This window comes from Aquila chrysaetos, chromosome 19 (assembly GCF_900496995.4).
Source record: "Aquila chrysaetos chrysaetos chromosome 19, bAquChr1.4, whole genome shotgun sequence".
Classification (NCBI taxonomy): Eukaryota; Metazoa; Chordata; class Aves; order Accipitriformes; family Accipitridae; genus Aquila; species Aquila chrysaetos.
The window spans coordinates 11,257,337-11,272,664 of NC_044022.1; the positions used below are offsets into that span (position 1 = coordinate 11,257,337).

A 15,328-nucleotide genomic window follows, 5' to 3' on the forward strand; every position below is an offset into this window, starting at 1 on the left:
TGCACAGTCAGAAGGAAATTGCATATGTATGTTCTACAGATCCAGGGAATTCACCATGGACTTGCACAGTTTGTATATGAAGTAGACCATGTGGTGGGGTTTTTCTCATTGTCATCAAAAGCAAGGAATCAGAGTCTGGATTTAGTGAATAAAATACACATAAATTATCCATAAATTGAAGACAGTTCACATGAACGAAGGAGGTCCAAGGATTTTTGTTGGAGGAGGCTGGTATATACCAAGATTTTTCACCTGTGATCAATAGCCTCTGTAATAGTGGAGTAACAACAGGGGGAGAAAGTGGAGCTATTTAGAATTATGTGCACAGCCACCCTAGGAAATCATATGCTTCCCAATTCAAATTATTCTAATGGACACTGTGATAAATGAATTTAGTCTCAAACAGGATTCCGATCAAAGTTTACAATTTATTAAATAAATAAAGGCAAGCAAACAGCGCTGGGTGCATCAGGAGTCTCTGCTCTACCAAGATGCACACTGTGAAAAACAACCCAGCTTCTTTTATAGTCTAACATTAGTTACATCGCGTCCTTCCAAGAGACTCTCCTCCTCCTGGTTGTGCAGGTGCAGCAGTTCTCCTAGAAACTTCTCGAACTCTCCTCATTGGCTGAGGGGTCTTCAGTTCTCCTAGAAACTTCTCGAACTCTCCTCATTGGCTGAGGGGTCTTCAGTTCTCCTAGAAACTTCTCGAACTCTCCTCATTGGCTGAGGGGTCTTCAGTTCTCCTAGAAACTTCTCGAACTCTCCTCATTGGCTGAGGGGTCTTCAGTTCTCCTAGAAACTTCTCGAACTCTCCTCATTGGCTGAGGGGTCTTCAGTTCTCCTAGAAACTTCTCGAACTCTCCTCATTGGCTGAGGGGGTCTTCTATACAATGTATCTCCTCACTGCTCCTTGCTGCTCAGGCATGACAGCAGACATCCTGTGCAACAGGCAACACCCTGCACAACACCAGCTGTGGCCATCAAAACCTAAGCAAGTTCGCAACAGACACCTACCCCCGCAACAAATCCATATAACATATTGCTTACACACTGCCACTTCAATACACCCTCTATTCATACATAATAAAGATCACCCCGTTCGTAACCTCGCTTAATACTATGATAAATGCCTCAGTTCTTCCCTAGGATCTTTTGTTTAACACTGTGCAGTTAACACCAAAACCGGTTTTGGGCTGGCAAAAAAGAACTATATACATATAATCTGTTTCCTCCTGACCTGTGGTTATACGAGGACCGACAAAATGGTTAAAGATTACATATACAGTGAGGGTCACATTTTATTATGCGGCCCTAGCATTGTTCATATTGACACGAATCAGATGAACACATTTCACAGACACTAATCATATTTAGTGGTTTTGTGCTTCACAATACAAGAAGGATACTCAGTGAGGTATAATTAGCACTAATTATTTTTGCAGGCAGGCAGAAGTTCAGACTGTTAATGACTTTCACTCTGTATCATTTTTCCACCTATTTTGACCTGAATCTACTTTGAACTAGCTTCCAAGAGCTTTAGGGCACACTCACATCTTATTTCTGAGCACTGTCAAAATACTGGTAATAATGTAAATTGACACCTAGTTCATACGTAGGCCTTAGTAAGAAATATCCCTGTATAATATATTGCCAGCAAGGTGGCATAGTCTTGCTACCCTACTCCTTACTATCTTCAAGTTTTTGTGATATTCAGTACACAATGGGCAAGTATGGCAGGAAAACTACTGCTACTTGTATTAAGTCGAGGAATTCATAGCCTTTCCACATTTAGTTTCTATACATATTTCACTGCCAGAATTGTTGACTGAAACTCAAAAATACCATTTAAAAAGAGATTTGTAGTTTCATCATCACAATTGTGATCACTAGATGCTCTATTAGTCAAATAAGCTATCTGTCCAGTGAAAATGCTTAAGTCCAAATACTGAATACAGCCCTGAACTTGGATTTGAAAGGATTGAGCAAGTAACTGTTAATAAATATGCAGAGTAATACATGCACACTTCAGGTTAGGCAGAAAAGAAGTAGCAAACTTCATCCACCTGCAAGTAGTGCCTTCGGCCTGCACAAAAGTTACACTACCAAGGCAACACGATGCAATACAAAGAGGAAGTGCCACACTTCACATGTGGCTGAGGAGACAAAAAGGAAGAGCCCAAAAACAAAGCTCCACAAAAATGTTTTCCATGTGTATTCACTTAATTAATGACACGGTGGCTTACATAAGCAGCACCTTCCAAAACATACTTACAACAGCACCTCCACAAATGTTATTTCATTATTTTAAACACAAACCCCACAATACACTCAAACCACACAGTTTAGGAAGAAATGCAAATTGCTACGCGTTAGCTCTGCCATTATAAGCCTACAGACCACACTGGCTCCAACTACTGTTGTCTAGTTGCTCCTACACGGCCAGTGGAACACGGCGCCCCGGAAGCGCCGGCAGGCCGCGCTCCCCCCGGCCCTGACAGACCGCCGCAGAGAGGCGCCAGCCCTCTCCCACCACGCCCAAGCACTCCCTCAGACAGGGGGAGGGGAGGGGAGGGGAGGGGAGGGGAGGGGAGGGGAGGGGAGGGGAGGGGAGGGGAGGGGAGGGGAGGGGAGGGGAGAGGACCACCCTAGCTCCTCTGTGACCCGGCGAGATCCCCGCCGCCGGAAGCGTATGGAGGGGAGAGGCGGGCCTTGGCAGCCATTAGCCAATCACCGGCAGGCATCGAGAAGACAAGCAGCGGCTGTAGCCAATGTTCTCTGGGGGCTGTGCACGGCGGCGGCCGCCCCGCTGGGAGGGGGGCTGCCGCGCTCCAAGCGTACGTGGGGGATTCCGGCCCGCCTGGCGCGCCAGGGCGGCGAGGGGGCGGGGCGGCGGAGAAGTGGCGGACGTGGACCGCCAATAGGCGTGCCGGAGGGACTGACAGGCACGCAGCTCGGCCAATGGGAGAGCGGTGGCTGTTAAAGGGCCGGCGACCCGGAGGGGAGAGTTGGGCGCAGGTGAGTGGTTCGCGCGGCTCCCCGGGGACCCGAGCGAGGGGGGGAGCGGGGCCGGCACGCAGCGGGGCTGTCGTCGGCGCGGCGTGCAGGCGGCCCCTGGCCCCTTTGTGGGGGGAAGAGCGGCGGGCCTTTGCCGCCCCTCGGGCCCTGAGGGCGGTGAGGCGGTTGCCCGCCGTCCTCCTCGGCGGCCCCGCGGGGAGGCCCTCCTCCTCGTCCTCCGCCTCCCGGGAGAGGCGCAGGGCCCCGCCGGTCACTTGCCGGGGGCGGCCCTGGCCTGCGGCGCGGCTGGGGGCCGCGGGCCCACCTGCTCGCAGGGGCTCAGCGCGGCGGGGGCCGCTCTCCCCCCCCCCCCCCCCCCCCCCCCCGCGGAGCGGGCCGGCCGTGGCCTCGCCGCCCTTTGTTGCCTGCCTTGGCCGCCCCGCCAGGGGCTTCGCGCGCCTCCTGGCGGGACCGCGCCGGCCGCGCTGGCCGGCGGCGAGGTCGGTGGTGCGCTGGGCCGCCTCGGAGCTGGGGGCCGCGCCTGCCTTCATCCCTCCAAAACGCGCGCCCTGCGCGGAGGGGAGGTTTTCTCCCGTTGCTGTTTGAGGGGAAGGGGAACTTCCGACTGATGGGTCTGGGGATTCGGCTGCCTGAATGCGCAGCTGCTTTCCATCCTTGGTGCCTACTCGCCGCTTCGTTAAATCATCCTTTGAGGTGGTGTTGGTTCCCTTTAGCGCTTGCCTTCTTGTGTGCTCAGACCGCAAGCTTCTTGCCGGGGGGACTGTCCCGTTCGGTGGCGTGTTCAGCACCACCCAGATCCTCCTGTAGTAAGGCCTCCCTTAGTACAAAAGCATAAGTTGTTCCAAGCCAAGGTAACCATCCGTTATGAATCACGTACAAAGTTTTCCAGAAGGCCCTAGGCTTTACTGTCATGCAAAGATACTCAGACTTTCATGTTTTGTTTAAAAAAAAAAAAAAAAGGTAGCAGGTCCTCCTGATTTAAAGTGTTTTTTCTTCAGTCGTAAGCTCTGAAAGTTTAAAAAAAAAAAAGGCAAACCATCAAGACATCATACTTTAAAAAAAAGTCATGATTTTTCTAGAGAATAATTCAAGTTTGCTAGCAACAATCCTGGTGAATGCATGGCTTTTTTGTTTGCTTGCTTGCTTGCTTTTTTTGTGGGTTGTTTTTTTTGGTTGGTTGGTTGGGTTTTTGTTGGTCCAGCATGTGGTTACGCTATAAGGTGAGCAAGGGAGATACAAAGACGTAGAGGCAGAATGTGGATGCCTCTTGTCATTAAGTACATCAAAGTTAATCAGTGTATGTGTGTTTTTTGTGTTCATGAAGTGTTCAGTTTTGTTTTGCAATACTTGTTTTGTTTCAACCCTGACAAATAGTTTGTGTTTCTTCAGTCCAGTGATGAGGAACTTCTTGACCAGAGGTTGCTTATGGCCTGACAGGACTGCATCAAATTCATAGCTCCATGTTGCCATCTTTCCTGGAAGACCCTTGAAATCTTTCTGTTATCATATGAGCAGAATTGTTTCTTTTTTCCTAGCCAGCACTTTGCGTTTCTACCCAAACTGTACAAATATGCATTTTGCATTTGCAGCTAGCACCATGCCATACGAAGGGTGCATGGCTGGTCACGCAATGGGTTGTTTGCATGCTCTGTTATTTCCCAGGGATTTCTCTGTCACTTGACCAGACTGTAGCTATTCCTTGTGAGGAATCTGATGTCTTTGGTCACGTACTAGAAGTACTTTTGGTCATATAGTTGAGAAGGAATTTTTTTCTTGCAGATGTCTTCTATTACCTTCATGGTGGTGTAAGTGGCTTGATCTGACCAAAAGATTTTTTTTCACCTCTGCTCTTATTTCCACATTTTCTGAGTGAACTGCCCATCTTCCCAGCTGGTACACTCAGTGGATGTTATTTGCTGTGGAATCCTCTGCCAAAGACAATAAAATGTAGAGCAGTTACAGTTCCAATTTTGGAAAAACTGTAATGACTGTCTGCTGGGTTTTTTTTTTAAATGTACGCATTTCATGTTTTAGACTTCATATCAAAACAAAACTTAAACGTGCTCTGTCATGTTTTTGTAGATCATGCTTTTCAAAATGGTGATAGTTACAGGAAAAAAAAACCCTATCTAGAATGCATACAAATCCTAGCTTATTATTACCATTTCTGTCCCTTACATACTTTGAGCATGTAACAGTTCATTTTTCTGCATTAAAGAGTAATATCCTGGAGACCATCTAGCAATGTCAGAAAACAAAATATCTAAAACCTCAGCTCTAGTTAGAAAATAATGCTTTTCAGTTAATAAATCAGAAGGGTAAACAGTCCCACAGTGGAGTTGATCTAACACTGGAAATCAACATAACATTGTTAAGACAATTCATTAACATTCATTTATATCAATAAGAAAGGAATTGTCTTTAATGAGGCAGTTCTTTCAAAAAGGAAAGAGTTAGAAAAGATAAGATGTCCTTACCAATTGGAAGTTAATAGCCATGAGTTTTAAAATAGATAGCTTTGCTGCTGTTTTACTGGAAAATTCAGGGGCTTGCATCAGACATTTTCTGGGCGGGGTGGGGGGGGGGGGGGGTGGAAGTCTAAAAGAAAACTTTACATAATAAAGGAATTGGATGCCAGTAGTTTCCAAGTTAGTATAATTCTTAAAGGTTATGTGCTTGGCTTATGGTGTAAAATCCAAAACCAAGATTAGGCACCTCACAAAGAGTGGCTGGGGAGATCAGACAGGTGATGCACAACACCTGTGCAAGGAGCAGTGAGACTGACCCACAGGGTAACCTGACAGTTGTGTGTTTTAACTCTCAACCTTGTCTGGAGCTAAGGTCAAAGCTTGGCTGGCTGTGTCTTCCACATTCATGTAGAATTATATTTAGAAAATACCGTTAATGAAAATTTGATTTGAAAACCCAATTTTTTTTGTTTTCCTGTGATTGTGCCCACTTTGTCCTGCTGTGCTAACGCTGAGAAATTTAGGGAGGGCCAGGGTAAATATAGATACCATATGAGTCTCTAAAATCCTGTGGTTCCCTGTTATTGGGGAGTGACCAGAATCTTGTTCATCCCAGCTGGGGCTAAGTAAAGGACTTAGCCAGTGCATATCTTGAGATTAAAACATCCATGATTCAGCAGAAGTCTGATATTTAAGTACCTTAAGAGACAATTAAGTATCTGCTAGTACTTTCAAGAGTTTGACATATCCGACTGGCAAGTACTTTGGAAAGTCTGACCCATTTTTCCATAGTTAGCAAACTACTTGAATGTTCACTTAAGTACATGCTTAAAATCAAATGTGAAATTCTACTGATTTCAGTAAAAATACATGTGACCTTATAAAAAGAGGTTTAGCATCTTGGAAGTGACAAGTCAGAAATACTATAACTCTTGTGGAACTTACGTTGTATGTAAGAACTCTATGTAGCTCTTTTTACCTGGAAAACCAACTCAGAGGAGATACCTCTGAATCTTTCACACACACTCCCCACCCTGAAAACAGGTAAGTGCAAATGTGTGTGTTTCTAAAGCCAGCGTGAAGATATGAGCACTTGGTCATTCCCCAGTAACCAGGAAATCACAGCTTAATCTATATATTTATCAGTCCAGAATAATTGCCTTACTAACAGTGAAGCTTCTAAAAGTGCTCTTAATTCTTTCTGTGTGCAGGTAACTTTTCTGAAGAATTTACCTGCTCAGTAACTTCTTAAAAGTTAAAAAAAAAATCTTACACAATATAAACTTAGAATTTGATACATAGGTCAAGAAATTCAGTTGCCATAATAATAGAAAAGCACTAGTGCTCTAATTTGCATTTGAAAAGCACAGCAAGTACCAAATAAATTGATTTACTGCCAGACAAGTAAATAGGATGCTGCTACCTTGAAAGCCCAACTATCTTTTCGTGGTAAACTTGTAATAGTAAAGGTTAGACACTTAATAGTACTTAATAGTAAAGGGAGACAATTAAAGGTCAGATAAAAGGTCTCAGAAAAATTTTGTGTAAATCTAGCAGATACAGTGCTGTTTTATGGTATAAATCTGATTTTTTTAAACTGCAACTTTTTTTTTTTTTTTTAGTACTGGTGATGTCAAGGGTCTACATTAAAACAGTAGGGGTTGTTTGTTTTTGTTTTTTTTTTAAATAATTCCCTTTTCTCAAAACCAATTAGTATTTTATTCTCAGAAGTGCAGGAAGTTTCACACATCTTGAACAGCAACATGCAGCTTCCAACTTCAGTCTGAGGTGTCAAAAGCGCTGGGTAACTGCATGGGAGCACTGTAGAGTGGTCCATGCTGATAACACACTCATGCTTTATGCAGTTGATTTCTTCTGAGGACTCGGTTTTGCATATTTGCTAGCTAGTAACCATCAGAAGTAAATGGATTCACAGTGAGGAGAATATTTTAACGAGGAAAAGTAGTAAACCAGTCTCCTAAATGCAGCATTTTAAAAAATATTAGATGCCAGCATGCTTATGTGTTGGGTATGAAAGAATGTTGCTTGATACAGAAAACTTTGCAGGTGAACGAACCACTTATCTACAGTCAGTAGCACATAGGAGATGAAGAATGATGTCGAAACTATAGTGTGCGTTATCCCCCAAATGGAGGGTTTTTGTGTAATGTGCTGATGTGTATGTTTTAACCAAGTTCAGGAGAATAACAGGAGAAAAAAAATACTTAGTAATTTAAGAATCCTGTATAGCTGAGGGGAGTTATTTAAGGATTAAGTCCATTAGTGAGTAGCAATCGGATTATAATCTGCAAGCCGTTTGCTTCAGGTGGACAAAAAGTCTAAACTAGATTAATAGTGAACAAACCTAACAGCTTGAAACCGTAAGTACTGTATGGTGAATCATTGGCATACTTGGTTAAAGCTTTTTAAATCTATCTAAAGTGGTAGGTAACATGGTACAAAAGAAAGCTCAAAATAAATCCGAAGTTGGACCATTACCAAGCAGTCTGTGACCAAGAACCATTTTTTGTTCTCAGTCTCTGCTTTCAGGTTGTTTTTGGTTTTTTTGTAATATGGTCTATGATATATTCATCACTGCATTAATAGTTTCCTGTTTTTCCCACTCAAACTTTCCACTTTCTGTAGAGAGTTGTGCACAATCTGTCAGGTGTATTATGGGGTTTAGCTTTCTCTTCAGCATCAGGCACAGGACCAGCAATTGCTGAGGGTAGAGGACTGGATTCAACTTTCAACCTGCCATCACATCTAACATGAGGTGTTTTGCAGTGTGAGAAGGATAGAGGAGGCGCTACTGTGGGCATGTAGTGACTTACTATTCCTAAATCTGTTTCCTGTTAAAACATCTCTAATGCATGATGTGTGTGTGAACTAGTAGTTATTTTCTGACACTCAGCAGAATTGTTCCAGTTCATTTTTTGTGATTAAGATAAGTCAGAATAGCCTCTAAACTTCAACTTTTCATATTAATCTACTTTTTTTGATGGAAATGGTGTCTCATTTAAAATGTGTCTCAGAAATTTCAGTCACCTAAACATTTCATGTTTTTGAAGTAATGATATAACAATTTTAGCTGCTTTTGGAAATAATTTAGCATTCAAACTGAAATGTGTATGTAAAATTTCAGCCTTAAGCAAATCCCCACTGGCAAAACTCTAAGAGTTGAAGGAAAATAGCTGTATTTTTGTAATGGAAATATCAACTCAACCTTAACGGTTCGTGACATGGATATATTAATGGATTTATAATTCATACGAGATTAGAGAAGGTATCTATAGCTAGCTACTTCATATTGAGAGTTTAACAAAATGGTTTTCTTCTATCGAATGAACAATCACTTCAAAATATGCATTCCTTAAACGATGACTTAGGAGTCAAGTTCGTTAAATGAAAATATACACTGTATACCTTGGAGATTTATGTTGTTTGCTCTTTTTCTCTTAGGAAGCCTGACAAATAGGAAAATACTACAAAGTGAAGAGAAAATTCACTTCATGAGAACAGAGCTCTGCTTTCATTGGCTTTTAAATTTTATTTGTATTAATAACTGATTAGTGTCAGATCATCTCTGTAGTCTACTGTGGTAAAATTATTAGGTTAAAGCTGGAAAAAATGAAACAATTAAAAAGAAAAAGAAAAAGCAATTTTAGTGTTCAGGAAACTCAAACTCTCCTTAAAGAAATCAGAAAAAGGAGAGAAGTACTCTTTTCAAAGCAACTTAATACAACAATTAATGAGATGAAACGGAAAGCTTGGGAGGAAATAGCAGAGTGTGTAAATGCTGTAGGTGAAGGAGAGCAAAGAACAGGGACAGAAGTGAAAAGGCGATACCTTGACTGGAGAGCACTCATGAAGAGAAAACGTCTGAATGCAAACATCAAAGTAGTAGGTGCTGGGTTTCACCTTCCTTCATCCAATTTAGATGACTCTCTCAATGAAGACATGGATGAGAAAATGGGATTTGCAATTGAATCTAGTTTTGAATGGCAAAATATCACTGACTTCAGAGAAGCCGGTGGATCTTTAACAGAAATCAAAGTAGAAGAGGAAGAGGAGGATCCGCAGAATTTTGAAGTGAGTGACTGACATACATTAGCTATATGCAATATGGCCTTCATTTCATTTCAGCATAAGGCTTTTTGCTGTGTTTCTTCATAGCATCTGTTTCTGTTTTTTCTGCATGTGTGTATTAAAGAAACTGTAGAAACAAGTATGTTTCAGAGAGATGGTATTCAAATCTAGCAACTTGCAATTATGTGGAAGGTCTTGGATGTTGATTATTAAATTGATATCCCTCAACTTTGAATATGTATTTGCACATATATTTTCCACTTGCATGTGCCATAGATAAGAATTAGTTCAGTCAGTAGAATGAAAATACACTGTTGAAGGAAACTGATTATTTTAATACTTAGGCTGTCTGGATGGATCAATGGAGAAGAGACATGCACCTCTTTAACAAATGAAAGTATATGTTACCTACAGGTACAGAAAGAAATAGAATACAGATAGAAATAGAATACTGTTGAAATAGAATACAGAAAGAAATAGAATACTGTTTGCATTTCTTAAAATGAACCCACAGGAGGTGAACATGTTACTTGAATAAGTCAGTCATCCATTCCTCTCTGTCAGAATTTTAGTGTGAATTGACAAGCAACTGTGGATCCTGTAGACGGGCTGTTACTCCTAGTAGTACCGTGACTGTGCTGGGGTAGGCAGCCAGCTGGAGTGAAGTCGAATGTTTGGATAGTTTTGTTGTGCCTGTACAAATACATAGTTCTCATTTCAAAAAGGGGTACTCAAAACAGGTTTGGTTTGGGTTTTTTTGGGTGGGGAAGGGGGATGAAGCAACTCCTGTCTTAGCTCAGTTGAGATGTGCGCTGGCAAAAAATCAGCATAAGCTGTTAAATGGTAGCAAGACTACTGTCTGACAACCGCCGAAGAACAGTGTCTGTCTGCTCCAATGCTAGAGGACCGGCAGTGGCTCTCATTGTCTTAAGATTTTCGGAACCTGTATCTTCCTCAGTTTGCCTTTCTTTTGTAGCATACTTCGTGGGAGACAATTATACCTTGTGTACTATGAATTGGTAGCACATAAGGGCTATAATTCTGCACAAGGTGTTACAGTCCGCCAAGAGCAATGGTCCTAACCACCTAGTCATCTGTGTCGTAAATAGCTTTACAGCAAATGTGGTAATACAAAATTGGTTAAACAAGTCCTGTTTATTGACCCACTTAATACAGTTTGAAGGCTTAGGAGCATGTCAGTGTTAAATGTTTTTTAGAAATGGAATCCTCAAGTTAGTGAAGGCTAGGTTAGCTTACATACCACATAGCCTATGGATCCAGCTGCTCTGATAAATAATTAGTCACAACAAATTCCTAGTGGCTTACATAAATGTCACTCAGCTATATGAAAAGTAAGAACAATATATGCTTTTTTAGATCCAGTTTTCTATCAGTGGGTCTGAATGCTCTATAATACCTATCGTGCAGTATTTTCTGTATGTTCTTCCATGTCCACTGACAAGCTGATTTTCCATTTTTCATTGCCAGGTATTAACTTGCAGATAAAGCGTGTTTCTCTACCTGTGTGATGGTAGAAAACAGTCTTTTGATCTAATATGGGTATTTCACAGCATGTGAGTTAAACAGTTCTGAGTAGCTTTTAAGATAAAAAAACCCAGTATGTTCTTTTCAGTCAAGTTGTGTGTAACAAATTTTTTTCTGGCATAGACTGGTATGTAATTCTTGTCTATTGCATTCCTCTCTGCAGTTTCCTATTGAGGAAGAAGAAGAAATTTTGTCATCAGTTTTGCCAGATTCGAAGAAAGAAAATGACCTACCAGACTTCCCCCACATTGAAGAGTTTGGAAATCTAAGCTCTGCTCAAGCTAGGCTAGCCTATGAAGATTCTCACTTGCTTATAAATCTGGAGAAGCAGAAGGTGGAGCTGGAGAAGCAGCGACTAGACATTGAAGCCGAAAGGTTACAAGTGGAGAAGGAGCGCCTGCAAATTGAAAAAGAACGGTTGCGGCATGTTGACTTGGAGCGTGAGAGACTTCAGATTGAGAAGGAGCGACTTCAGATTGAATGGGAGAAACTCAGGCTAGAGACTCTGCATGCTGAAAAACCTGCCCTGGAAAATGACCTCACCCAAACAGAAAAACCCATCATGCAGCCTCTAGATCTGGAAACTGAAAAGTTAAAACTTGAAAAAGAACGTTTGCAGTTAGAGAAAGAGAGGCTGCAGTTCCTAAAGTTTGAGTCAGAGAAGCTGCAGATTGAGAAGGAACGCTTGCAAGTGGAGAAGGAGCGCCTTCGAATTCAGAGAGAGGGTCACTTGCAGTGAACTTCTTGACTGAAGTGTCAATGTTAGTGTTTTGATGTTTGTAAAATAGAGGTAGTTCTTTTCTTAATACTGAAACTGTCCTCGAGGCTTAACATTCTTCTGTTCAGAGTTGAATGTTGATGTTAAACTGAAAAAGAAAAAAAAAAAAAAAAAAGGTGCTCAATATGTCAGTGTGCCTACATAAATGAGCTTATGTGTGAAATTGCTTTTCAGTGTATCAGAACTAAGTGTTATGTTCCCTTGTCTTCAGTATTGTGTTGTATTAGTTCAGTGTCCTCCTCTCATAGACACATTGAGAAGAATCAAGGCTGAACCTTGTACATTTTTCACTGTACTAACAGTAAGGAATGATGAGAATCAAGCAACATATGTTGTGAGGGCATGGTGCTGATAATAGCCCACGCAGTAAATAAGTATAAGTTAGACAGAACACGGTAACACAGAGTCATGATGTGATTGATTCATTAAACTTAATTTCCCCTTTTTGTTTTTTTCCAACCCCACAATTGGAAAAAGAGTTAAAGAATCATCTAAAAGTTAAAGTACAAGTTAAATTCACTGCAGTTGTGTTTACTATTGTTCTATGGCTTGAACTGAATGGGAGTGCAGAAAACAGTATTCTCCTTTTGCATGAAGTATTCATACTAGATAGATAAAGCTACACGTCAACCATGCCTACTATAAGCTGGACTGTTGGTTGCACCAGGTCATTAATAATACTATATGGAATATAGTACCTGTCTTAGTATAGCACAGGGACTTACTGATTGGTCAGGCATGTTGTTTGATGAGTCTGTGATCACCCCCTGAAGTAAATTGCTAGACCTGATATGTTCCTTGAAAGACAGTAGCTGGTGATGGGAGTCTCAGGAGTGGAGACACAGAGGCTGAGCAGAGACTAAGGAGCACTGAGCTTGAACACTAACACTCTTGATGTTAGTTCTGCCTGGCCAGCACTGAGGTCATGTCCATGAGGCAGCCAGAAGAGACTTGTATAGCTGACACCATATAGTATGTTTTAATTAGACAAACAGAAATGGTCACTGCTGAAGGCTGTCGGTATTTTTCATAAGCAATGTATTCATTTAAAATGATAAAAACCCCAAGCTTTCTGTTATTTCATATATTTTTAAATCCCAACTGAGCCAGACTTAATATTTCTCATCTTTCTGCAAGTAACTATCTTTTCCTGACTCTGTTTGAAACTTAAGACTATGAGAATACTAAATCTGAATACATGTTGAGTGACTTACATGGATTCTTGTGCAAGTAGATATATTTATACCACTACAGGATTACTTTTATTCTGCAAAGAAAATGTTATTTTTTTATTACTGAAACAAGTGTGCTTCTACAGTGGAAATAAATTTGACTACTACAATCCAAAATTGCTCTTGAGACTGTGTTTCTTCACAGAGAAACTAATGAAGAGACCTATGAAGAGAAACCTGGGTACTCAACACTGGAGCACCCCAAAGTTGCTGCTGCATGTGTTCCCTGTGTAGTAGATCAGAGAGATGAAGCACCTCAGAGTAGGACTTCAACCAGCCAGCGCTTACTTGAGAAAGGAAAAAGGAAGGAGACACAAACCAGCTGGATAGAAATGCCCCAGGGGGAAGTGCATCTGAGATTCTTCCTGAATGTGGTGGGTTGACCTTGGCCGGATGCCAGGTGCCCACCAAAGCCGCTCTGTTGCTCCCCTCCTCAGCTGGACAGCGGGAAGAAAATAGAACAAAAGGCTCGTGGGTTGAGATAAGGGCAGGGAGAGATCACTCACCAGTTAGTGTCATGGGCAAAACAGACTCCACTTGGGGAAATTAGCTTAATTTATTACCAGTCAAATCAGAGTAGGGTAATGAGAAATAAAACCAAATCTTAAAACACCTTCCCCCCACCCCTCCCTTCTGCCCGGGCTTTACTTTACTCCTGATTTTCTCTACCTCCTCCCCCCAGCAGCGCAGGGGGACAGGGAATGGGGGTTGGGGTCTGTTCATCACACGTTGTCTCTGCTGCTCCTTCCTCCTCAGGGGCAGGACTCCTCACTCTTCCCCTACTCCAGCGTGGGGTCTCTCCCATGGGAGACAGTCCTTCACAAACTTCTCCAATGTGAGTCCTTCCCATGGGCTACAGTTCTTCACGAACTGCTCCAGCGTGGGTCCCTTCCACGGGCTGCAGTCCTTCAGGCACAGACTGCTCCAGCGTGGGTCCCCCGCAGGGTCACAAGTCCTGCCAGCAAACCTGCTCCAGTGTGGGCTCCTCTCTCCACGGGGCCACAGGTCCTGCCAGGAGCCTGCTGCAGCGCAGGCTTCCCACGGGGTCACAGCCTCCTTCGGGCATCCACCTGCTCCGGCGTGGGGTCCTCCATGGGCTGCAGGTGGATATCTGCTCCATTGTGGACCTCCATGGGCTGCATTCTCACTCCTCTCTCCAGCTGCTGTTGCACTTTCCACCCCCCTTCTTAAATCTATTATCCCAGAGGGACTACCACCATCACTGATGGGCTCAGCCTTGGGCAGCGGCGGGTCCATCTTGGAGCCGGCTGGCATTGGCTTTATTGGATATGGGGGAAGCTTCTAGCAGCTTCTTACAGAAGCCACCCCTGTAGCCCCCCCTGCTACCAAAACCTTGCCATGCAAATCCAATACACTGAAATAAAGTAACAAATTTTCAGCTCTCTGATAAGCATCAAACAAATTTATATTAAAAATAGCTTTCTGTGATTTGGAGAAAGTACTTATCTTTCCCTTTTAAAACAGGAAAGAGGCAGAATTTGGGAAGTTTGTCAGGATTGCCTACTGCATAGAGCATTTTCCCAGGTAGTAGGATGACTTGGATTTCATGATCACTGTATCCTGAGGTGACCAACTTTATAGATAACTATTCTGACTGCCAAACGAGGTGAGTAGGAGCAAGGGGCAACATAGCCTGCTGTGCGAGAGGTAGTGACCAGAAGGACCAAGCCAGGACAGAGAACCTTCCTGGGGTCTGGTCTGTAAGAAGTGCTTGGCTGGGAAGGAGCAGGTGTGGAGTCTGGCTCCTATTTCAACAGGTAGTTATGCTGCTGCTCAAAACCAGCACATCTGTCTTACTATTTTAATCCAGTTGAATGACTTGACCATTAGGATAATGGTTTGTATTTTACATTGGACATCTTGGGAATTATGCCCCAAGAGCATTAAAGGTTTTTGGGAAAAATAAATAGATCAATCTGAACCATTTCTGCATTCTGAATTGTTTCAGAAATTTGAACACTTCTCCAAATGTGAATAGAGCAGTATGTAAGCAATTATTTCTTCTAACAACTATTCAGCCTTCCAGGCAAATGCTGCATCCTTTGGTTATACAAAACCTTTTGGAAAATAATGAATGATGAAATTAAATATTATCATAAATCACTGAAAATACAGTTTCGACATAAAATTTAGAGAAAATTACTGAGTTTAATACATCAATTTTGTAGCTTGCTTTT

General features: G+C 42.5%; 1 protein-coding gene across 5 annotated transcripts; it reads left to right on the forward strand.

Moving 5' to 3' along the window:
* The first annotated feature begins 2,888 nt into the window (after positions 1–2,888).
* On the forward strand, positions 2,889–13,247 carry MSANTD4 (Myb/SANT DNA binding domain containing 4 with coiled-coils). 5 transcript variants are annotated; one of them, XM_030042878.2, is made up of 4 exons: positions 3,004–3,018; positions 3,605–3,869; positions 8,949–9,578; positions 11,284–13,247. In XM_030042878.2, exons 3-4 carry the CDS (start codon positions 9,117–9,119, stop codon positions 11,857–11,859), a joined length of 1,038 nt encoding a protein of 345 aa, XP_029898738.1. In that variant the 5' UTR covers positions 3,004–3,018; positions 3,605–3,869; positions 8,949–9,116; the 3' UTR covers positions 11,860–13,247. The 5 variants fall into 5 exon arrangements, with proteins under 5 accessions (XP_029898737.1, XP_029898739.1, XP_029898738.1 ...); XM_030042877.1 differs by lacking the exon at positions 3,605–3,869 and having other exon boundaries at positions 2,889–3,018; XM_030042879.2 differs by lacking the exon at positions 3,605–3,869 and having other exon boundaries at positions 2,898–3,018; positions 9,427–9,578.
* The last annotated feature ends 2,081 nt before the right edge of the window (positions 13,248–15,328 follow it).